Source organism: Hibiscus syriacus, unplaced genomic scaffold (genome assembly GCF_006381635.1).
Source record: "Hibiscus syriacus cultivar Baekdansim isolate YM2019G1 unplaced genomic scaffold, ASM638163v2 tig00110332_pilon, whole genome shotgun sequence".
NCBI classification, from domain to species: domain Eukaryota; kingdom Viridiplantae; phylum Streptophyta; class Magnoliopsida; order Malvales; family Malvaceae; genus Hibiscus; species Hibiscus syriacus.
Genome location: NW_024062688.1, coordinates 7,288,335 through 7,313,937, shown reverse-complemented (window position 1 = coordinate 7,313,937; position 25,603 = coordinate 7,288,335). Strand labels below are relative to the sequence as shown.

At 36.5% G+C, this 25,603-nt stretch overlaps 1 protein-coding gene across 1 annotated transcript; it reads right to left on the bottom strand.

Annotated features, from left to right (window-relative positions):
* LOC120120061 lies at positions 1 to 25,603 on the bottom strand. Its single transcript, XM_039139809.1, has 7 exons — positions 25,483 to 25,603; positions 24,114 to 24,230; positions 13,946 to 14,015; positions 13,349 to 13,590; positions 3,837 to 3,947; positions 1,220 to 1,271; positions 1 to 524 (listed from the first exon to the last, which is right to left on the bottom strand). Exons 2-7 carry the CDS (start codon positions 24,204 to 24,206, stop codon positions 1 to 3), a joined length of 1,092 nt encoding a protein of 363 aa, XP_038995740.1. The 5' UTR covers positions 24,207 to 24,230; positions 25,483 to 25,603.

The window sequence follows — 25,603 nt, the reverse complement described above, 5'->3', positions numbered from 1 at the left end:
TCATTTTGGTATAGATGATGAACGGTGTTCTATGAACTTCCAAGAAGACGTTGAAGCATCTGGTGATGGTGTTCCAAAATCTAAGATGCGTTGAAGCCATTTAACCCGACAAATAAGTTCCTCCAAATCCAAAACTGCAGCCTCTATTGTATCAGAGTATGTGGAATTCAAGCAAACACTTTCATCAATTTTCATCTTCTTTAATCCTTTGTCACTAAATTTGTCTGCCATTCCCAACATCTGTTTTGAGGTATCTTGAATATGTAAACTTGAAACTCCATCCAAGTAATTTCTCTTTTCAGGGACATGATCCACTATATTGAGGCCTACGATTGTTTCTGCGGTGTTTTTTTGTTTTTCATTCAAGGATTTCTTTGCCAATTGTTGTTTATATGGAAAATGTAAAGGACCAGCTGAAATACGAGAAGATAAAGAAACCTCAGGCTTGATTGATGCATCTGTTGTTGAATGAACATCATTTTCCTTCTCACTAACAATGCGATCTATCACGTTTGCAGAACTCCCTGCAGTCACCATTCCCCATTTAAGTACAGATAAAAAATAATTTTTGACCTTTCATATATGTTTACACAATGTTTGGAAGAAATCAAAAGATAGAAAAAAATGGTTAAATACAACCACGAAAGAGACTAGAGGTAGACTGGAAAGCAATAACATCCGTAATAAATATTGTATTGTGTCAAACAAAAAGTTTCTAAAAAATGACTATTGATATTATAAACATAAATAAAATCTAATACATTTAAATAACTATAACTATATAGTCGATTACTCTTTTTCTAGATGTATATTCTATTGAAGTTTCTATATGAATTCCCTTGAATAGGGTAATCATTGTGTATAATCTAGAAATTATTATTTTTTCATGCATATATATATATATATATATAATATTTCCTCTAGCATTAATTGTCTTCTCATTGAAAGCCACTCCTAAAAAATACGATAATATAGACAGTAACATGATTAACACAAACATAAATTAGTTTGAAATTCTAAAAGAAACATTTTCCTGGCATTAATTGAAAAAAAAATGGCAAAAGTAAAGGTACTGAGCAGTCAAAAGATTGTTAGAAGCATTAAAGTCGCCAATGATTAACACAGATAAATCAGAAGGAAAACAAACCATTCTCTCCATGCATACACATTATCAAAGGTAAGTACTGAGCAGCCAAAAGAGTTTTAGAAGCATTATCACCTTGATTAAGAGGCTTGACTATTCGAGCGCAAAAATGGCCACATTTATTCCCCTATAACAATCAAATTAGAACAAATTGATAAGCATTTAAAGATACAATAACTACATCCCTTGTTAGCATATAATGCTTTAGACATGATAGGATAAAGTAGGTCCACAGATGACATGACATATTGTAACAGCCTCAATAACGGGTTAGTGACTATATTGTAAAATTTCAGAACTTGGTGATTAAAGTAGAATAATTGAATAGTATTGTAATTTGATATAGGGTTAATTTGCAAAGAAGGAATAGAAGGATAGAATGGTCTTTTGGCAAGGAAAATAATTAAGAAGGGATTTATATATATATTAGCTCCACATGGAAGAGAAGAAAGAAAAACAAAGGTTCCAGAGTTCTCTTCTTCTCTTCTTTTCTCCCAAACGTGAAGACTTATAGCAAAGGTGACATTCTACATAAGCTAATTGTTTGCTGAAATTTAAGTTTGGTTTTGCTCATTAGATGCTAATTAAGCTTAAGGAAAGCTTAGTTTGTTGTAAAACAACAAAATGAAGAGTGTAGAAGGATTTAAAGATTTGGAGTTTTTGAATGAAATTTCGAAATAGAGTCTATAATTGGAATAAGTTGAATTTGACTTTTCATCTACCTAATTAAGGAAGATGAAGAGTTAGAATTAGATTTTGAACATATTGGAATTTGGGTGAAATTCTTGAATTCTATGTGGAAGATTGGATTTTAAGTTTAAAGAAGTGGTTATTGAGTAGTAACGAGTGTAAGCATATGTATGCGAGATAGAAATCTTAAAGGAAGTGAAATAAGAAGAGTTGTGTTGGAAAGGGGTGAATTTCGTGTTGAAAATGGCAATTCTGGGTTGAGTGCATCGATGCACCTTAAAGGTGTACCGATGCACTCTCAAATAAATGAACATCGAATGCCATTGATGCATCGATGCATAAGGAGTGCATCGATGCACCCATTTAAAATACAAACATCGAATGGGATTTATGCACCGATACATATGCATCGATGCACCTGTCAAGGGATGCATCGATACATGGTGTAGTGCATCGATGCATACCTTCATTAAAAGTTGGAAATAACTTTCTTTTTAGCCTAAGGAATGATAGTTTAGAATATATTAATTAATATACTGATTAGTATCAATGTATTACTATGTAGATATAGAACATAATTTCGTTCCGGAACAAACAAAGGATTAGGATCAAGTCGAAACAAGCAAGGCCAAGGTGAGTGCATTTTCTAGTTAAAGTGTATAGAGATAAGACTTGTGATAAGTCTATCTCTGATAGTTGAATTCATGATTTAATATTCATGTACATGCATACATGTATTATTTTTATAGTGATTTCATGCATAATTCCTTATGCTTCAATATGATATTATGGGAACGAATGCCATTACAAGAGAAACAATCTAGGTATGTTGATTAATGAAAATGATTATATGTGTTTATATGAAAAGTGATGAAAGAGATATGAAATGAGAAATGTATTCATATTTAAGCCCATGTTATATGATACGAGAGCTATACGTATAATTGACATGCCAAGAGTCGAGAGATTATCAGTAGTCCTTCGGGACATAGTGGTTCTTAGGAACAATCAGTGGTCTTTCGGGACATAGTGGTCCTTCGGGACAAATATTCAGTGCCCCTTGAGGGAATTATACGAGCTGTGGTGATAGCATAGTGCACAACCTCTATGTACTCACATACATTTGTTCTCAATAATGTACATGGGAAATTCAAAGATAAATTAAAGTGAAATTGGTATGAGAATGTATATGTTATATGTACATGTTATCATCATATATGTTATCGTGTAATCGATACATGAACATTGGAATGTCCTGATTAATGGTAAGAATGCATGTTCATAAATTCATGATTATACATGTGAATACATACATTTATATCATGCCTCACTAAGTCTGTGACTTAGCGTGTAAGTGATTTACACGTAGGTACCAAGAATCAGGAAGAGCGGAAATAGGGTGGCAAGAACAGTAGCACTGCTAGCGGATCAGATCAGAAGTAATTGATAAAGTATGTATTTTGTCGTGTATAGTATGTTGGCATGTAAGTAAAGTGTCAGTTATGAATGCTCTGATCGATTTTGGTTGTTTTGGTCAATCCATGTAAATAAACCGCTTTTATTTTAATGAAAGTTTTAAATTTCCCTGTTTTCTTTAAGTGTCAGAGTTTGAAAAGTCAATGAGACACCTCAGACTCGTATTCGGGTCGGATACTGGTTGGGGGTGTTACACATATCTTGCACCAATGAACTGCTAAGTCCAAATACAGAGAATAACCATTGTCAATGTCTAGGAAACATCATAACAAAAATACTGAGGCCATGTGTCAAATTATCACAAATTGGAAATTTATAAAAATATAGAGGCTTAAGTTATCTATGTTTGCATGATTTATCATGTCATCTTTGTTTTCACATTGTTCTTATATCAAGTTGTTATACTTTCTTGCCCCAATGGATATTGGGTGTTGACCAAAATCAATAACAAATACTAAGCCAGGATAAAAGATAAAATCAGATCAGATAAATAAGCAAGGGAAGAGAAAGAGTGTGAGACAGCAACCTTGGGAAACTTCCAGCCCTTATCCACAGACCATTCCAATGATGGACGCAAATCTTTGCAAGAAGCGTCATATAAAGACCCTTCACCCTCGGGAGGTGGTAGCAACTCAACCTATGCAAACAAATAAAACCAAGAACATTTGAAGAAAAACAACCATCAGAAGCCATTCTCATTGAGAAAGTGTTAAAATGAAAAGTTGAGTCACTAAATAAACTGTTTATAGGGATGGGCACTTATGGATACCTACTATAGCTAGATGGTAATTACATACAAGCACATTATTTCTCAAAAACATACAAACTAACACATAAGAAAATGGTAGCCTATATGAGATTAATATTGAATTGAGATTTGAACCATCTGTCGAATTTTCAATCTTAAAGATGGGTGAGCAGCTAGAACAATCAAATGAGTTCCAGTGTGGTGTGAATGCTTTCCCTTTCCCTCTACGCCAGAGGCTTTTAAATGGATCTGATTTTTCAAAGCGTCAAAGCCAGGCGAAAGCAATTGTAGATATTTTGTTTTAAATTTATTTTTCTGTAGGGAGTAATTTCTATATTTAGGTGAGTAGAAGTGTGTATATATCTAAAGGATACATCACTAATTTAATTTCGTTTAAAAATAGATTTTTATTTTACTTGGAACTCTTGTAGAAGTCTTTAAAAGAAAAACTATTTTTTTCTGTCAAGTGTGAAACTAGTAAATCAGAGAAATCAATTTCGCAATTGCCAACAAATCTGGCTGAGTCTTCCACTTCGTCAGTCACAATTCACAAATTGGCCATAACTATCTTCAATAGTCTCAGTCAGTGGAGATGTATTTTACCGGAAGAAGGAAGCTCAACTACATCTCAGGAGGGGTCGCTAAACCTTCAGACACAGCTTCAGTGTATGAAAAGTGGCTTCAAGAAAATAGCATTCCTGGTTAGTAAATACGGTGTTTCAAGCGATTGAGGAGAAATTGCTGAAAACTATATGGAAAGCCTACTGACTAGAAACCCCAAAAATTGAGGCTACCAAAGGAGTCTTCTGCCAACATCACAACAACTGAGCATTCAACCAGCTTCAATATGTAGCAGATTGAAAACTTACTAATTCAGCAAGCTTCAATAAGTAGCAGATTGAAAACTTACTGATTCGACAAACAATTTCTCCTGTTGATCTGACTCTTGCATCTGCAAGTCAGACTGGTAGTTTTTCATTTCTCTCCAACACTACTCGGTTTTCTTAGTGGTTGATTCTGGTGCCATGGATCATATGAAAGCGAAAAAAAAAATTTGTTTTTAACGGCAGTCGAGGTAACTGGATCCATTTTTATTAATAAGGCTCTTGTGCTACATTTTGTTCTACATGTCCCTAACCTCCATTACAACCTCTTGTCAGTTCGTAGATTGTGTTTTGAGCTCCAATATTACACTAAAATTCAGTTCTCATGATTTTGTTTTTTAGGAAATGAATTCAGAGAAGTTAATTGGCAGTGTTGAGCTGTGTAACGGACTTTATATCCTTCAAGGCCACTCTCTTCCTAAAGGACAACTCCAATCAAGTTGCACCTTTAATTCTCTTTGCTTTTCTTCCCATATATTTAATTTAAGCTCTAATGAGATTATGTTATGGTAAAAGAATTAGCTACGACTGTGTTGGTTTCCAATGTTCTACTTAGGTTTGTAAAGAGAAGTAATAATTGTGAAGCTTAGCTAAGGCGGGAATTGGGTAATGTTTGATGTGTTTTGTATTCTGTTTTTTGGTTTTTGTTGGGATTGTAATTATCCTGTCATGGGATAGGTGTGTTTTTGAGTAAGGTTGTAATCTAGGGAGTGTTTACCTAGGTTGTACTCTTTGTTGATATTAATAAATTTCGGGCACTCTTTTACTCCTTCCAATGCCCGTTAAGATACTTTGTAGCTTAACGGTTAAGAAGGGGGGTTTTATCGAGGCCTATTTCCTATAAAAAAAAGATTATGTTATGGCATTTTAGACTTGATCATCCAAGTTTTTTTTATCTTTCATTGTGATATGTGTCAATTTGCTAAGCACAAACGAAATACGTATCCTCCATCTTGTTATAAACAGTCTCAACCTTTTTACCTCATTCATAGTGACATTTGGCCCTTCTAAAGTTAAGAATATTATTGAGGCTAGGTGGTTAGTATCTTTCATTGATGATCATACTAGAACTACTTGAACATACTTAATGAAGGGGAAATCTGAAAGAGAGGATGTCTTTAAAACTTTTTATATGATGATTGACACTCAATTTTACAGCAAGATTAAAACCCTAAAGAGTAATATTGAGTTGAATTCTTTACAAATACTTTAGGTGACTTTCTTAGGGAAGAAGGGAATTATCCATATTAACTAGTGTCGATATTCCTTAGCAAAATGGAGTTACTAAAAGAAAAAACAAACATCTTTTAGAGGTTGCTAGGTCTCTATTATTTTCTTCCAATGTTCCTAAACTATTTTGGGAATTACTACCACTTACCTTATAAATCAATTTCCAAATAGAGTTTTGGGATTTTGAACTCTTAAGGAATTTTTCTCGACAATTTTCCCTTCTTTAAACCCGTTAAATGTACAGTGCCTGTGAGAGTACATGGGTATTCTGCCTTTGTTCATATTCATAAGCAATTTCGAAGCATATTAAATCTTAGGGTTATCGAGGGCCTTTTCCTAGGTTATTCTTCTCTAAATAAGGGCTATAAATGTTATTCCTCTGTCACTCGCAAATTCTATGTTTCAATGGATGTTACATTTCATAAATTTCAATCTTTTTTCTCAGATTCTGAAATTCAAGTGGCGAGTTGGGATGAATTTCAGCCTCCAATGATTCAGTTACCTCTTGATAGTCCTACTTCTATACCAAATTCAACTCCTCCCTTACTTCAAATTGAACCTACACTGCCAGAAAGTCTTCCTTCAACAACTCAACTTGAAATAAGAAACTTAGTGTCTATACAAGGAAAAAAAGAAGCCTATTCCACGGGACACTACACAGTCTAGGACTACTCAAGAGCTGGACCCAATTCCATTGTCCCTAGGTGATGCAAAAGGTATGGACTCTTTTTTTTATATAGGAATTAGGCCTCATTAAAAACCCTTTCTTAACTATTGAGTTTTGTAGAACTCCATAATCATTGGAAGGGGTAAAAGAGTGCCCAGAATTTTATTGCCAAACATAAGAAATACAACCAAAACCAAGCAAACAATACAAAGACATCCATTACAACAACCCACCACCCCCATTCTCACCAAATCACAACCTCACCTCTCACTAACCTATTCCTGATTTAGCTAAACAGTCAGCTTCCCCATTAATACATCTGTTGACATGCCTAGTAATAACATTAAAATACAACACAGCCTTCTGAATGTCTCTGACCAAATCAACATAGTGAATCGAGCAAAGATCCGAGTTGTTGATCCACTTCAAAGCTAGATAGAAGTCACTCTCTAAAATCAGAATCCCCTTATCCCTCCAAACTGAATCAAAAACAATTCTAACCCTGCTTTGATCGAAAAAATCTCTGCAAGAATTGGAGGGCAAGGTCTTGTCGCTCTAGAGAAGAAAAACAACCTCTTATTATCAACATCCCTTAGGACTCCTCCAATACCACTGTTTCCCCAGTCAAAATTAACAGCCCCATCAACATTCATCTTAAAATAACCCGATGGAGGAGGACACCACTTTAACTTAGACAGACCAAACTTAGAGGGGGAACGATGCACATCCGCCAAGGTTAAGTCACCCACAAGGCTGTCAACCTGTATAGAGAATTCACTGTTTTTAGCCAAGAACCATGAAGCCACCCTATACCTCACCAAGAAGAATAGATTAACTTTATCCATCTTGCAATTCTAAAACGACAGTCCACAAAACGACACCCGGTAGAAATTTCCAAATAACTGAATTAGGCCTTAACTCCAACCATGAAAGCAAAAACCCTTTAGGATTATTGGGCAGTACTGAAAAAACATTCCACAAATGAAGGAATTTTACCCAAATCTCCCAAACCTGCTTACAAGAAAAGAACAAGTGACTCACCGATTCAGGTTCCAAACCAATTTGGATTCTCAATACCCTTGACACCTCTGCTTGGTAAAACAGACTTGACAACCAACTTCTGGTGAATAATTTGCCAAAGAAATACCTCAACTTTAGGAGGAACTAACCCCCTCCACACAATCTCAGACTAGGAAGCATCTGACTCGGATAAGCTTGAAATTATTCTAATGCAAAAATGAACCGAAAACACACCATCCCCATTTCCTTTCCAAGCATAACAATCTTCACCCTTCAACAACGGACGAACATTATCCAACAAACACATCAGTCCCATTCATTGATAAAATTCACTGTCCATTAAATTCCTCCTCAGCTGAAAATCCCACACCCACTTCCCATTACTAATACACCCAAAATCTGCCACAACCCCATCCTTATTAACCGACAAAGCAAATATCCTTGAAAATTCAGTCTTCAAGGGAAAGTTACAAATCCATCTGTCATGCCAAAACCTAATTGAATCTCCCTTTCCCACCAACAACATTAGGTGATTTCGAAAAAATAACCCAAATGTGTCATTCAACCGATAGTTATTTAGAACACCTTTCCAAATCCAAGACGCACTGGGAGGCAAATTAACATCCAACACAATAAATCTCCTATCAACATTATACTTACAACAGATCATTTTCTTCCACCAAGAATCCTTCTCACTACCAAACTTCCAAACCCATTTGCCCAAGAGAGCCCTATTCCTTAGATTTAGGTCCGAGATACCCAATTCCCCAAATTCTTTATTTTTACAAACAATCGACCAATTGACCCAGTGGATCCGTTTCTTCTCTGCCGATGATCCCAACAAGTAATTGGCCATTAAAGATTCTAGCTTTTTCTGAACAACCACTGGCATTTTAAAAAGCGATATATAGTAATTAGGAAGTGCATTCAGGACTGATTTTACCAAAACTGCCCTTCCCGCAAGGGATAAATAACCTGATTTCCAGCCTGCAAGTTTCTGATAAAACTTATTCACAATCGGTTCCCAAAGATGAATAGAATTTCTCCTTGCTCCCAAAGGTAACCCCAGATAATTCGTCGGAAAAGAGCCTCGTCTAAGCCCCCAGAAACTTTACAGCTTTTTGTAGGAGAATCATTGACAAGAATTGAAATTGAAGTTGATTTCAAACACTAATATCCAAGACCGCCATCTTTGACCGAACCCCATACACTCCATAATTTTGATCAAAATATCCCAATCCACAGTATCGTAAGCTCTCTTAAAGTCCACTTTGAACACAATACATTCCCTCTCTTTCCTCCTCTAATAATCAATGCTTCATTTGCTATTAAAGAGCAGTCACAAATCTGTCTCCCCGGGATGAAAGCAAAATGAGAATGACCAATCAACCTGTTTATGCACATCCTTAACCCTCTTGACAAGACTTTAGACAAAATTTTGAATAATCCCCCTACCAAACTTATTGGTCTATAGTCTTCAATGCCAACCGGATTCGACTTCTTTGGAATGAGTGTAATAAAATGGTTCACACCTTTCCCAAACTTCTTCCCATCAAAGAAACCTTTGAAAAAGTTCTGAATGTCTCCTTTCAAAACCGGCCAAAATTTCTTGAAAAATCCCATATTCAATCCATCCGGACCCGGAGCTTTATTACTATACGATGACTCTATTGCCCCCCAAATTTCTTCCTCCGAGAAATTCCTTTCTAAAAGTACGACTTGAGCCTCAGAGAGCCTATTAAAATTCAGATCCAACTTCTCCACCTCCACCGTAGGCTTAACATTGTAAGCATCCTTTTTTTTATAAGAATTTCAGGCCTCATTATAAACCTCCTTCTTGGTTGAAGGTGCTTATAGATAAGCTCCTTAACCAACGAAAGGAGGAAAAGAGTTCCTTAAGATTTATTGAACGAAACTATAATATACATAAGATACATTCTTAGAAGTAAATTAAGACAGACAGGTCAACACAAGGCAACCTTGTGACCTATAAACATCAACAATCAATCAGCCAATTCCTTCTTTAGCTAAGGCATCAACCTCTAAGTTGGATGTCCTGCTTACCCATCTAACCATCGAATATATTAAGCCAATGAACAATGTCTCTAACCAAATAAGCATAAACATCAGGACAGAATTCAACCCCCTTAACCCAATCCATTGCCATCTTGCTGTCACTTTCAATAATCAACATGTCTTGTATCCTTTCTCGGCACTCAGCATAGAATAGAAGCCCCTTTTGAATAGCTTTTAACTCCATAAATGTTGGAGGTCCCGAACCTGCAGGCTCCTTGAAAGACCCTAAGGTAGTTCCAGCGGAATCCTTTAAAACTCCTCCTAAACCACTCTTCTTCCAATCCTTAGTCGTAGTTGCATCAACATTAATTTTCACAAAACCCATCGGAGGAGGATGCCAAGGAATAGTAGACACAATCATATTAAAATAGATGGAACAATCATCCCTAAGGAGGGGTCTGAAATAAGAGTCTTTAAGAATATACACCCTTTTATTCTTCGCTAGGAACCATGAAGCAAGCCTAAACCTTGCTAAGAAGAAGAATTCAACCTCATCCAACTTTCCCCCTTCAAATACAATTGAATTCCTCAATTTCCAAGTAGTCCACCTGGAATGAGAGACCAAATCGTAGAATCAGTCTTCAAAGCATCCCAAGCCAAGAGAAAACTTTTAGCATTATAATGGAAAACAGAATGCATATTCCAGAATTTGAGAAATTTATTCCAAACATACCACCCCACCGAACAAGAGAAAAACATATGTGAAGGAGACTCTTCTTCCATCAAGCAAAGAGGGCATAATAGGTTTTGAATACCTGTTATTCCTCTTTTCACCAGTTCTGTTTTAACAGCCAACCTCCCTAAAACAACCTGCCACATAAAGGACTCAACTTTTGGTGGCAGCTGACCCCTCCAAACAATCTTACTCCAAAAGTAGGCCTCATCCGAACCTAAAGAAACTGATGAGCATAGATTAACAAAAACACCCCATCCCAGACCCTTTCCAAATCATCCCATCCGCATTATCCATATTTAGAGCATAAGCCGAGATGACTGCCATCAAATTAGCCCATTGCTCTATTTCCCAGTCATTTAAATTCCTACGAAACTGCACTTCCCAAATCCAGCCAAGAGTGCTATACTCCCCAAACTCAATTAATTTACCTTTTTTATTAATCGAAATGGAAAAAAGTCTAGGGAAAATAAGCAGAAGCGGATAATCCAAAGCCCAATTGTCCTGCCAGAATCGAATAAATTTACCATCTCCAACTAGAATAGAACACATACTTCTCAACTTTGAGCCTATAGGGTCATCTTTAAAGTGGTTATTAACCACTGATCTCCAAATCCAAGATACTTTATTTGGAGTCTTACTGTCAAACAGTAACAAAAAAGGATCCAAATTATATTTAGAGCAAATAAAATCCCTCCAAACAGACCCCCTTTTGTTTGCATACTTCCAAGTCCAGTTTTCTAAAAGTGCTCTATTCATCAAATTCAGATTTCGCACACCCAAACCCCCCTCCATCTTTGGTTTGCATACATTCGGCCAGCTAACCCAATGGATCTTACTTTTATCAACTCCCCCTCCCCATAGGAAATTTGACATCATAGAATTCAGGGTTTTAAGAACCGAAGCTGGTATCTTAAAAAGAGATAAGTAATAAATAGGAAGGGAACATAGAACCGACTTGACCAAGACCAGTCTCCCTTCTAAAGAAAGAGAGGCAACCTTCCATCCTATTAATTTTTTGGAAAAATTACTGATTACAGGATTCCAAATAGCAGCAGAATTCCTAGAAACCCCCAAAGAAAGCCCTAGATATTCAGAAGGAAAGCTTCCAACTGAACAACCTATAGAATTAGCCCACTCATGCACTTCCTCATCATTCAATTCACACCAAATAGCTTGCATTTCTTCATATTTAGCTGTAAACCTGAGATAACTTGGAACACACGAAGCACCCTTTTCACATTTAGAATTTGCATTTTCGAAGCACCACTAAAGATAATGAGATCATTCGCAAACCGTAAGTGAGATAGATTAAAAGACCCCTCGTTCCTCCCAATAGCCAATCCAGAAAACAGCCCCTTTGAAACACCCTTTAAAAGCAGTAAATTAAGGAGTTCAACAATAAAATTAAACAGCAAAGGGGATAAGGGACAGCCCTGTCTAAGCCCCTTTGCCATAGGAATTTGATAGAGTTCTTGGAACTCGAATTTGAAACTATGGACTTCAGTTACTTAAGATACTTCCTAGGTATGGAAATAGCCAGATCAAGAACTAGAATTGTGATTGATCAAAGGAAGTATATTTTGGAAACTGGTATGTTGGGTTGCAAGCGTGCAGAGACACCTATGAAGAATAATATGAAATTTAGATATGATGGACAAGGAGTTCCTGTTGACAAGGGATGTTATCAAAGACTGGTAGGTAAGCTCATTTACTTATCACTTACACGACCAAACATTGCTTTTTCAGTTAGTATTTTAAGTCGGTTTATAAATGATCCTAAAGAGGAACATCTAGAGGCATTGACTCGAATCTTAAGTTACCTAAAGATGAAACCAAGTCATGGACTGATTTTTACCAAAAATACGAGAGCAAAAAAGTAAAACTCTTCATGGATGCAAGCTAGGCAGGAGAGCTCACATCCAAAAGATCCACCAGTGGGTATTGAAATCGAGTTTGGGGTAATTTAGTGACATGGAGGAGAAAAAAATAGTGTGGTGCCCAAGAGCAATGCAAAGGCTGAGCTTCGAACTTTAGCACAAGAGATTTGTGAAGGAATTTAGGTATAAGGATTTTTGGCAGAACTTTAGATGAACTACAATACAGACTTTGAACTCAACTGTGATAGTCAACAATTAGCATTGCAAAGAATCCAGTGCACCACGACAAAACAAAACATGTGGAGCTAGATCGCCACTTAATCTGTAAGAAGATTACAAATGGGACAATTAAGCTCAATTTTGTTTCTACTCAAACAATTAGCCGATGTACTCACCAAAACACTTCCAAGAACCACCTCTGATGAGCTTACATCTAAGTTGGGACTCTACAATATATACTCACCAGCTTGAAGGGGAGTGTAGATTGTAGATAGGTTGTGTATATTAGCTATTATAATTATTAGTTTGTCTTAGTAGGAGACTTATCTATCTAAAGGATAACTCACTAATTTATCTCTAAATTAGTGCAAAAATAGAGTTCTACTTTACTTAGAATTCTTGTACAAGAAATCTTTAAAAGGACTCTTCTTTTCTGTGCTGTGTGAAATTAAGTAAATCAAAGAAACATTGTTCTCTCAATTCAAAATAGGATAAAAGTGTTAGCGACCATTTAAGAAAGCATCTATAATTATCCACATCTAATACAATATTAGCCAACAATTATAAAAAACAAAATAAAGCAAGATATATTGAGAAATCCATTCAATTCAAAACATCAAGCATAAATAAAAATTTATTACCTTAACATTTTCATCATCCAACTTTTCAGTTATCCTTCCCGTCCAAAAGCAATTGTCAGTCCACCAATCTACCAAATCACCCACCTTCCAAACATCATTGACTATAACAACAGTCTCTGAGATGATATTGACATCAAGCATCTGATGTTCACGGTAAACAAAAGGAAAGCGAGGTCGCACCATCAAGGTTCGCTTTTTATCCTTAGATTTACTACACTGATATAACTTTGTCCAACGTATTTCTGTAAAAGGGAAATAGATAGTTAAATCATTGAAATTTTCTTAAACATCATTTAAATCTCTCACAATAAGATTATCTCGAGCAAACTAACATTTATAAATTGTTTAACTGGTGGTGAGAACAGTGTATAGAACTCTAAACTTTGAGGTAAACCACTAGTTTTATTTTCTTTTAAAAAGAAAAGAAAAACACTTTTAGAATCCAATGTGCAACTACCTGCCTCTCGATACTTGTTCACTTGATCATTAGGTCACAGCATAGTTATTTTCTCCCTACTTCTAGTTTTGTCCTCTTATGAAAATTATATTAAGTGGAATTTTAAAAAATAGTAGCTTAGCCAAATAGAGAGAACTTACTTTCATCAGGAAAATCAACATATTCCAAGGCATGTCCAAGTTCCTTGTTCTTCCGACCAATTTCCTTGATCTGGTAGAAAACATAGTTATGAAGAATCCTTTTACATCAATATTAACAAGAATAACACATCCAATCTAAAAACAATTACAGTTAATGGACTCAATAACACATTCTTTCTGAAAATGCATTAAAGTTTAAGAATAAAAGTTTATAAAAAATCAGTGACCAAAATATTAACCCTCTCTACTTTAAAGTATCCTTTGATTTTCACAAGGATTACCCAATTGTACACATTTTCCAAAGCTAACATAAAATGATAATTTTACATGCTAAACAAAAGCATACAAAATTAAGACTATCTACTCAATAAATTATACAAGTATCTAAGTCTCAATAACAAAAAAAGTATCACAACCCAAACATCGAAAAAGAAGAATGGTTCAATTAAACAAGTAATCGAGTGTAAAAAGGATTTGCTCGTAATTTTCTTGAATACTTGTTGTAGAACAGTCATGAGCGGGAGTTAGAGAGCGAAGAGTGCCGGCGCCAGAGTGGTATGGATGGTTTTTGTTGACAACCTAAGCAAACGTGTCTCAAGAAGAGCACTGAGAGAGGTCTTTAATCACTATAGTAAGGTTACCCAAGTCTTTATCCCCAAAACATTAGGAAACCCATATACAAGAACTCCACATTTGCATTTGTCTGTTTTGCTACTCACAGTGATATGGAAAAAGGTATTAGCAAAATGAACAAAGCAAAATGGATCTACTCAATTAAACAAGTATCGAGTGTAAAAAGGATTTGCTCGTAATTTTCTTGAATACTTGTAGAACAGTCAAATTAGCAAAACAGGGCAATTCTCCAAAGAGTTGTTTGTAAGTATCAGATCGATGAATGAGATGGAAGGTGCGTGGGACAAGCGGGAAAACGATATATCTTTTTTATTTAGTTACCTTCTTCCTCTCAGGAATGTCTAAAGCCAAGCTCTTGCTTTCTTCTTCTGTAAACTGAAAGGAGTTGCTCTCTAATTATGGCACGAGAGCTTCTTCTCAGCTCTGGGTAATAGATGGGACTTATATTGGCATTGTAGAAGCCACAAGGAACTTGGAAGACCTATCCACTACCTGAATGATTATTAGGGCGACAAGTATATTTGATATTCCCAATTTCATAAACGTTCGAGCAAGCGGGAGGGACTTTGTCATCAAGGTCAAGTTGCCAGGGGGGCAATGGAGCAACCAGACCAGAGAAGTGAAGAAGTTTCGGGTAAGGTTGTTGATGATTGAAGACCAGAAGAAAATGATAATCCGATCATTCCATATCCCGGTCTGGAAGTTAATAAAAATCCGTCCATTTTTTGGCAAGGTTGGAGCGACGAGTTCATCTCTGACGTTAAACTTGGGTAGGACGGTTGTGATGGAACAAACTGAGCGGGCTATAACTGGCAGTGCCTTAAATCTTGGTGCTGGGATGCAATTTCGAGAGAACAGCTGCAGTTTTTAATGGGAATTTATTGCTCAACATGCATAACGCTAAGGAAAATAATTATGTGATTGGGAATGAAAATTATTTTTGTATTGCAGCTGACACATCCATTGTATGCAGAAGAATGTCACCACGAGGGTTATCAGTGGGGTCGGCTTCAGAATTTGTTCCCTCCTCTCCTTTTTCATCAACATGTGGGCTAGAAGATGGGGTCTTAAGTGAATATGGATCGACTAATTTTTATGATATTTGGACCCATCTGATATTGAAAAGAAATGGTCCAATTATTCCATGGAGGCATAACCAAATTCTAGGCTGGCTATTCCACAAATATTTGACTCTGTAGACCTGGTCGCTGATATCATAAGAAGTGGACTCATCTCTCCTATATTTCAAAATGCAGAAGGTGTGAAGGGGGATGCAACTCAACCGATTCCGTCCTTGATTGTTCTAACTCCCTCCTCGCGATGGGAGCTAGAAGAGGCGGAGGTTGTTTAGGACAATTATATTTTGAAATTATCATTCAAAGGTGGAAAAGAAGCGGTAATTGAAAAGGTTTGTGCCCTAGAAGAGAAGCTAAGGCAGGTTGTGTGAGAGTCTAGGTTCGGTTATAATTGTGTTTATTGGGGTTGTTCTAATTCCAAATGAATTTCGCAGTGGTAACATGGAATAATAGGGGTTTTGGGAGGTCAGAAAGGTTAGAGCAGCAAATAGATTAATCAAAATATTGAAGGCGAAGATGGTTTTTTTCCAAGAAACTGAAATGGAGGAAGTGAACCAAGCCATCTGTAGGAGAAGTTAGAGAAGAAAGGAACTGGAGTGGGTGTCAAGTCTTACCATTGGCTTGGCTAGAGGGATTTAAAGCATGTGGGAGCCTTCGTTTTTCAAAGAATCAAGTAAAATAATAAGACAAAAGTTCGTTGTTGTGATAGGTATTGTCTTGAGTAAGAACCTTATTGACGGTTTCATCAACGTTTGCGGTCCATCGATAGATGCGGATAAAGAAGCATTTTTCAATGATCTCTATGAGGTAATGGCCAATCATCAGAATGCATGGTGTGTAGGAGGAGACTTCAATGCTTTCCTCTCTCAAGAAGAAAATCAATGCTTCAGATAACTTTAGGATAGTTGGGTGGTTCCGAGAGATCATTCATAGAGCTGAACTGATTAACCTACCAATGATCGAGGAGGCGTTTATATGTCTAATAATCAGGAGAATGCATCTTTTGTTAAACTGGACAACTTTCTAGTTTCGAGCAACTTGCAAATTTTTCAGTCATTCATTCAGAAACTGTTGTCGAAATCAATGTCTGACCACAATGCGGTGTTAAACGAGGAAACAACAAATTGGGGCAAGAAACCGTTTAGGTGTTCCAATTTCTAGCTGGACGAGCATAGCTTTGTGTCAACAATAGTCTGCTATCTATGGAGCAAAAGAAGTTGGAGGAAACAACTCAATTGAGTATGTCTTGCAAGCTTCAAAACTGGCAGCTCAAGAATGGTCTGAAGAGCAATGTTTCGACTTCTAGAAAGTCATAGGTGAATTGGAAAACATAATTAGTAAGGTTGAACGGGAACTTTAGTTAAGGGAGAAGATAAGAATCTATCCTAGAAACTTTGAAGCCTCAAATTTAAGTTGTGGGAAGAGTACTAGAAAGAGGAAAGATCCTAGCTACATAAATCAAGAATCAAATGGACAGTGGAAGATGATCGCAACACTGGGTCCTTCCACGCTGTTGCATCCTCAAGAAGAAGGCATAACTCTATTGTAGTGTTGCATGAAAATGGGGTTTGCGTCAATGATCCGGAAGAGTTAAGAACATGATTCAATCTTACTTTCACAAGTTGTATAACTCCAAGACGGCACTAGAAATTCTAGACATCAACCTTCCCTTCTCTAAAATCTCATCGGAGAAGGCACGCCTCCTGGAGGGCAAATTCGAAGAAGAGGAGATTTTGCAAGTGTTAAGGAGTTCGGATGGGAATCGGGCCTCAGGTCTGGATAGGTTCAACTTTAACTTCTTTAAAAAGTTTTGGCCCGATCTCAAGGAGGGGATTATAAGGTTTTTTTATCACATTTAATCTAGTTGTTAACTGGAAGACTGCTTGAATCACTCCATTGCATTAATACCAAAGAAAGTGAACCCTCAATCACTGGAAAACTACATACCAATTAGTCTTGTCAGAGGGATATACAAGTTGCTGAGTAAAGTGCTAGTCAACAGCCTGAGATTGTTGTTGGGATGCAAATCTCAATTTGCATTCATTCCGGGGAGGCAAATATTGGATTGTGCCATGATTGCGATTGAAGTAATTGACTCAGTAGGGAAAAGCGACAGATCGAGGGTGGTTTTCAAAACCGACTACAAGAAAGCCTATGACATGATTGATTGGGGGTTCTTAATCCTAATTCCCAAGGACATGGGGTTCAAAGCTTGATGGTGTAAGTGGATATTCAATTGCATCTTGTCGGCATCCATCTCTATGCTTGTTATCGGATCCCCACTAACATGTTTCAACTGATAAGAGGGCTCAGACAGGGATGTCCTCTCCTACCTTTGCTCTTTAACCTAATTGGTGAAGCGCTCAACCTAATGATAATAAAGGCAATACAAATCGGGATGTTCCTGGGATGTTTTGTGGGAAACGACACATCTGGAATGGAGATATTACATCTACAATATGTGAATGATCTAATCATGTTCTGCGGAGCATCCAAAACACAACTACAGAATATGAAGAGGGTGCTCAAAGTATTCGAACTTACATCAGAGTATTCAAGTACAGAATATGAAGGGCATGCTCTTCGGCATCAATACAAATGAACAAGAACTGCTGGACTACGCAAATGAGATTGGATGTGCAGCTGGAAGCTTTCCGGTAGAGTATTTAGGACTCCCGTTAGGAGCCAAATGGAACTCTAGATCTTTTTGGGAGCCTATAACCGAGAAAGTGAGAACTGGCTAGCTAGATGGAAATCTTGTTGTCTATCTTTTGGGGGGAGGATTGCTTTGATTAAGTCATACTATCGAACCTTCCGATTTACTTTTTATCTATGTTCAAATTAACAGTTGCAATGTACAATAAACTAACTAGTAGTGTCTCGAGATACCTTTAAGGCAACACTTCGACAAGGAAAGGGATCCACTGGATCAATTGGTGTGATGTCTGCAAACCAATTGATCATGGAGATCTAGGAATCATGGATTTTAGTTCAAAAATAATGGTCTCCTCAGCAAGTAGTGTTGGAGGTTTGCCAACGATCCTAGGAGCCCATGGAAGTAGATCATTGCTGCCAAGTATAATCTCAACCCCCTCGATATCCTCCTCCCAAATTTGTTGTTGAATGGGGTGTCGTGGATTTGGCGAGAAATTCTTAAAATTTGCAATGGTGCTGCAAGGGCTTTCAATTTGAAGGCCCACTTCCAGTTATAGGTGGGGGACAATAGAGAGATCAGATATTGGCATGTTGTTTGGATCAAAAACCATCCCCTCAAAGACCTTTCCTCGAGAATCTTTGCTTTGGCAACAAATAAAAATGGTTGGGTTGCTGATTTCAGTTCCAATAATGATTCGAGTTGGAGCTGGTCTATCCCATTGAAGAGGATCATTTTTGATTGGGAAAGAGTCCAATGGGATTCAATGTTTCAGCTAAACAATTTTGTAGGCTCATATTCAGCTTTGAACTGGGTAAAATGGAGTGGCTCAAGCGACACGGTTTATTCTACAAAATCAGCCATTAAGTTACAGGTACCCAGTAGTGCAGCAGATTTTAACTAGAGAAAATTTATTTGATTGGATATCGCTCCGTATAGAGTTGAGTTGTTCATGTGGAGAGTACTTTATAAGCTAATTCCAGTCAGGTCGGAACTCGCAAAAAGAGTGGTGACGGATTCAATTTGTCCTCTTTGTTTACTGCATCAAGACACTCTTGAACATCTCTTTCTTTCGTGTTAGGTCTCTTGGAAAATCTGGGGGGCTTCACTCGCCTTGTGGCGTATCTCGACAGTCCTACCTAATGACCCTAAGAGCTTCTTATTATCATGGAATGAAAGTCTCCAAATTGGAGCACATCAAAGGTTAGTTCGGACTCCCCTTTGCAATTATTTGGACGATTTGGCTCCACAAAAATGACCTTGTCTTCAATAACAAGTTGGATGGGTTGCAAATGGTGTTCCTGGAGAAGCTTCAAGTAGTTTGCTGGCTGAAAGCTAAATTCCCAGATGCTGCCTTAATTAGAGAAGATTTGGTTGCTGATCTTACGCGCGCAGATGACACATGTATTAATAAAAAGGCGAGCGATGAAGTCAGACGGTTGTGCTGGTGGAATTGGAGGTTACTTCATGATCATAATAGTAAAACGCTTTTGACTTTTTCGATGCCAATTGGGTGCGGATCTCTAGTTCAAGCGAAAATATTGCCAATAGATCACACTATCAAATTGTATATGAAGTCACAGTGGTATAAGTCTGAGGGGTTAATTGTCGAGACCAATTGTGCTAGGGTCGTGGACTGGTTTTCGAATTCTTCATCCATTCTAACAGTGTGGGCATCGTTTGTTAATCCTATAAGGACCCTATTATTGCAAGAAAACATAGTAGCATCATTCACTCCGAGGAAGTGTAACACTCGGGCTAATCAGCTGGCTAAGCAAGGGATCAATTGAGATTGAGCCCAAGTGGAGTATGCAAGGGAGCAGTAGTTTTGGTTGGTTCGGTCTGCTTCGCTGTTTTGCAGTGGGAGTATAGTTAGTCTTGTTTATTTTTGTGTTTCTAGTGCTACTACTACTACTATATTGGTTATCTGCTACGCTTAATTTCAATTTTCAATTTGGTTGTAAGTCCTAAGTTTATTCGCTTTGGTCATTGTACTGGAGGCACTCTTTTCCCTCCATTTAGGGTTAGGGAGGTTTCTTAATGAGACCCCCTACAATGTCTTGTATCTCATTATTCTAATAAAATATTCCTTTTCAAAAAAATACAAGTAATTGAGTTGTGTTGCACTAATTAACCCTAGTAAAACTCAGATAATATTTCTCTAAGAGTATTAAGATGCAAATTTTGAACTTTATAAACAATCAGACAACCTGCAAGACAAGTATTATTTTTTAGTGCAATATCATAAAGTGATTGGATCAAAACAACTTGCAAGGCAAGTATTATTTTCTAGTGCAATATCATAAAGTGATTGGATCAAAAAATGTTTGATTACCTCTAGTAGTAAGGTTAGTACAACCCACAATCAAGCCTCTATAGTCCAAATAACATATAGATCACTCTCAAAATGTGTAAGCAATCAAATCAATCAAATTAGAAAAGGACCTCTCATTTGTCCTTTATGTTCCAAAATAAAATTGTCATCTAATGTCTATTAATAAACTCACTCGTGATTAGAACTATGACAATTACAATCAAACCTTTTTTTTAATTTCATGCAGCAAATTCAAGAAAGATGATTGACAGTGTTGAGATGTGTGGTGGTCTCTACATGCTTTAAGGGAATGGTCCACTAGACAAAATCATTAAAGTTTTATCCCAAAATCAATTCCTAAGTTCTCTTTTATTTATGCTTTTGTTTCAAATCAAGTCAAATTCTGACACTTTTGCCTTAGTCACCCTAATTTCGTTTAACTTGAAAAGTTGCTTCCTCATTTGTTCATCAATAAAGATAGCATGTCTTCCACAATTTGTGTACTTGCAAAACACACTCGACATGACTATCCTAGCATCCAATACAGGACTTCACATCCATTCTCTATGATTTTTTGAAAGAAAAAAAACTGAAAAATGTCATTTGGGAACCTTCACGTGTGAACAATATTAATAGAGTTTGTTAGTTCATTTCTTTTATAAATGATCACGCTAGAACCGTTTGAACATTCCTTATAAAAGAAAATTTTGAAACTAAGGAAATATTCAAGTCCTTTAATTCCATGATTCATATTAAAATTTAAGAGTAAAAATCAGATTCTCAAAACAAATAATGGTAGTGACTATTTTACATCAACCTTGGGCTCTTATTTCATAACAAGAGGGGTTATACATGTGAGTTCTTATGTTAACACACTTAAGTAAAATGGGTAGCCGAAAGGAAAAGTGAACACTAACTAAAGGTAGCTAGATCGCTCATGTTCACTAATCTTGTACCTAAACACTTTTGGGGGAAGCCTAGTGGAATGCTAAAATTTCAAAGACCTATTAAAATCCTACTACAAGTCTTACCACATGCTAGATCTTTTTCTTTCAATCTTCCACTTAGAGTCTTAGGTTATTCTACCTTTGCTCACATACGCCAACATTGAACCAACCTTGATCCCAAGCCAACAAAATGTGTTTTTCTAATGTATTTTAATAAATAAGGCTACAAGTGTTACCTATTACTAGGAAAATGTACAAATCCATAGATGTAACCATTTTAAACACCAACTACACTTCTTCAAATCTAGAATGCAAGGGGAGAAAAGAGAATTTAGGTTTGGAACAACCTTCATAACACTACGCAAAGTGTCAATCCAAAACATTTACCATCTCCAGCTCCTCAAAACAACACACCAATGAAGTCTCAAGTGGAATCACCTAGTGAGCCTCATATTCCTATTACTAATAATTTAGATTTGCCCATTACTCAGAGAAATGGTGTTTGAACATGCAACGACTATCCTATAGAGAGATTCATGGCCTAGGAGAAGTTGTCATAGAAAGAGTTCAATTCATCTCTTGATAGCATTCAGAATGCAAAATCAATTCAAGAAGCTTTAAAGATTCTAGGATAAAAAAAAGGTTGTAGAAGAAAAAAATCAAAGCCTTGGACAGCAATGGAACATGGATCCTTACAAAGTTACCACAATGAAATAAGCCAACAGGTTGCAAGTGGATGTTCACAATGAAGTTTCAAATATATGGGAGTGTCTAAAAGTTCGAAGTTAGGACGGTGGCAAAGGATTTTACACAATCATATGGAATCAATTATCAAGAAACATGAGCACCTGTTGCCTAGTTGAATACATTTCGAGTACTATAGTCACTAACGGTAAATAAAAATTGGCCCTATACGTTTTCTGGTGTAATTATTAAGTCTTATGTAATGATGTTATATTAATAAATTAAGGCACTCTTTTCCTCCTTCCGCTGGTTGGTTTTCTTTCGGGAAAGGAACCACTATGAGGGAGGATTTTAATGAGGCCGCCTATTTCTATAAAAAAAAGGATTTTTAGATGGAGATACATACAGGCCTAAAAACCCTTCAAATAGCTATCAAGTGTACAAGCTAAAAAAATTATTGTATGATCTAAAACAATCATCTCGTACCTGGTTTGATAGGTTCGCCAAAGTAATGTTCAGATATGAATATAGTCAATGCCAAGAAGATCACATCTTATTTTTTGTAAACCTCATCAAAAGGTAAAAATACCATCTTTATTGTGTATGTTAATGATGTCATTATAGCTGGGGATGACTCCTAAGAAATCATCACTGAAAAGATTACTTGTTGCAAAGTTTGATCTTAAAGAAAGTAAATCTTAGATTTACTGAGATTGGTATGCTTGCGTGTAAAGTGTAAGCCAATAGAAACACCATGAATCATAACCTAAAGTTAAGGAAAAATGAAGGAGGATTTGGATGTAAACCAATAGAAACACCTATAGATCCCAACCTAAAGTTAAGGAAAAATAAAGTGGGCACCAATTGATAAATAACAATATCAAAGACTAGTAGGCAGGTTAATCTATCACACACAAGATCAAACATTGGATTCTCAAAGCGTATTGTTAGTAAACATATGAATGATCCACGTGAAGAATACTTAGGTTGTAAACTAAATCCTTAGATACCTAAAGATGACACTAAATCACGGTTTAATCTTTAAAAATTGTGAAAGCCTTGAGATAAAAGTGTACACTAATGCAAGTTAGGCTGGAAAATTAACTAAGGAGATACAAGTAGTTATTGCTCTTTTTTTGGGAATTCTTGTTACATAGAGAAGCAAAAAAACAATTTATGGTGTCAAGGAGTAGTGCATAGGCAAAATTCCAGGCACTTGCTCTAGGAATCTTTGAAAGATTATGGATTCAGAGATTATTAAAGGGTTAAATCAAAATTTAAAGTGGCAATCAATCCTCCATAAGTATTGTTGAAGAACTAGTACAGTATGACAGAACCAAGCAAATAAGGATTGACAAACATTTCATTTCAAAGAAAGTCAACAATGGGATAGTTCAGTTGAATTACATTCCCACTCAACTACAACTTACTGACATCCTCACCAAAGCTCCAAAGAACCAACTTTGATGAATTAAAATCCAAGTTGTGTTTGTTTAACATATACATCCAAGCTTGAAGGGCAGTATAAAAAGAAGCTGAAATCAGAAGTAACAAATTTTTACTTTTATTTTTACTAATTTCATTTGTCAAAAAAGCCTTGCACAACGTGAATGCCAAACTTTTAAAGTCACCAAAAATGACAGAATTTTCTAGCAAGATTGGATAACATTAAAATTTGTAACAGGAAAAAAAAACAATTGCTATATGGACGTAATAATTTTTCACAAGATACATGAAGCTAATTTGACAATTTTGTTATCTATCATCCCGGAAGAACTTATTCCATCTTAGTTTAAAAACCAATGTGCAATGACACAATTTATAAAATTAAAAGGCACGTTTATACAACATAACCATATACCTTGCATCTAAACCATGCACCACGATAACCATGTAAAAAAGATCTTGTCTCAACTAGTTGTCCAACTTCAAATGGAAGGTTATGTGGATCCATTATAGCAAATACGAGATTGTAATGCTACAACACAAATAATTCAAAATTAGAGGGAACTTCAAAAGGGAGCTACACCAAATGCATGTATATGTAAAGTATGATCATATAGTATACAAATCCACGATAAATATAAAGAGAATATCATCATAAGGTACCATCACATCAACAGAATAAACATTCAATCAAAACACACTTTCAACACACAAAACATTGATATTGTTATCCACAATCAGGCAATCTAAGGACTATCTAATAATGAAATTAACTGAACAAACTCGGGAATAGAACACACGCGGAACATTTACCAACATATAGATCTATTTAGACAACAAAGGGGGTAGGACACACGCCTTATTTAACTCCAAAATTTAACGATGTAGAGTTGAGTCTAACTCGTCCGATCCTATAAAATTATTTGGTGTATTAATACTTTTTCAATCGAATTCAAATCCTTGATAAGTTAATATCGAAAATCCACTTAAACATTTGAATTACATTGAAATAATAACTAAATATTATTATTTCTCTCACATACTCGAATGATATTTCAAAATCCTAGATCAAGGACTACTGTTTTATGTGCAAAACCCCGACTTAATTTTATTATTAAACTTTTCCTTCACACGTTATCCCCCAAATGTTAGAAACCCATCGGTTCAGGAACACAAAGGGTTGTCGGCCGCCACTCCCTTCTCTTCGAGAGCCCACCGACAACCCATGCCTGCACACGAATGGACATGGCTACTCTCAACACTAACACGGGGACTATGGTCCACTCCGACAAAGACAAAGTCATCCACCGCAGCCCTCCGACAATGGCCACCACGCCAACAGGCGAACGAACTCACCAAGTATTTAGATTGAGGTTACGTCCGCATTCTTTATTGTGTATCGCAATGAATATTGAGGTCACTACGGGTATCGCGATGAATTTTTTTTTCAAGGAGTTTATTTTTTAAAATGAACTGGTTTTTTTTAAATGAACGACGGCCCATTATTGTCACAATTGATCGTTACCCATTAAATTGTGATCGTGAATCCACCGTTGTTATTGGTGTGATTATGCTGCACACCGCTATTTTTCACAATAATAATTTTGGACAACACCTTTACCACGATATAGCACCCGCTACTCCACTAGTGACCGTTATTTAAATCCTTAATCAATCCAATAATCCTCTGTGGTGGTAACCACCACGGCAGCCTCTCACCCGAACACAGTCCCCACTTTTCTGTTCAACTACAATGAACCGAAATAAACACAAAGAAAAATTACCTCGCAAATAGAAGAGGCAGGCTGACAATCCAACGGTGGCGCACAATCCCACGACGAAAACAAGAACGGCGGCGATGGCTACAAGACCCAAGCAACGACGGCGCTTCCTTTCTCCCCTTTT

What these genes read in the sequence shown, in the direction of transcription:
- LOC120120061 (XM_039139809.1), bottom strand. Translation starts at nt 24,206, where the DNA reads ATGGATCCACATAACCTTCCATTTGAAGTTGGACAACTAGTTGAGACA. An exon ending in GTGCATGGTTTAGATGCAAG is followed by an intron (nt 14,016 to 24,113) that starts GTATATGGTTAT and finishes GTTTTCTACCAG; the next exon opens with ATCAAGGAAATTGGTCGGAA. An exon ending in AGGGCTGGAAGTTTCCCAAG is followed by an intron (nt 1,272 to 3,836) that starts GTTGCTGTCTCA and finishes TGATTGTTATAG; the next exon opens with GGGAATAAATGTGGCCATTT.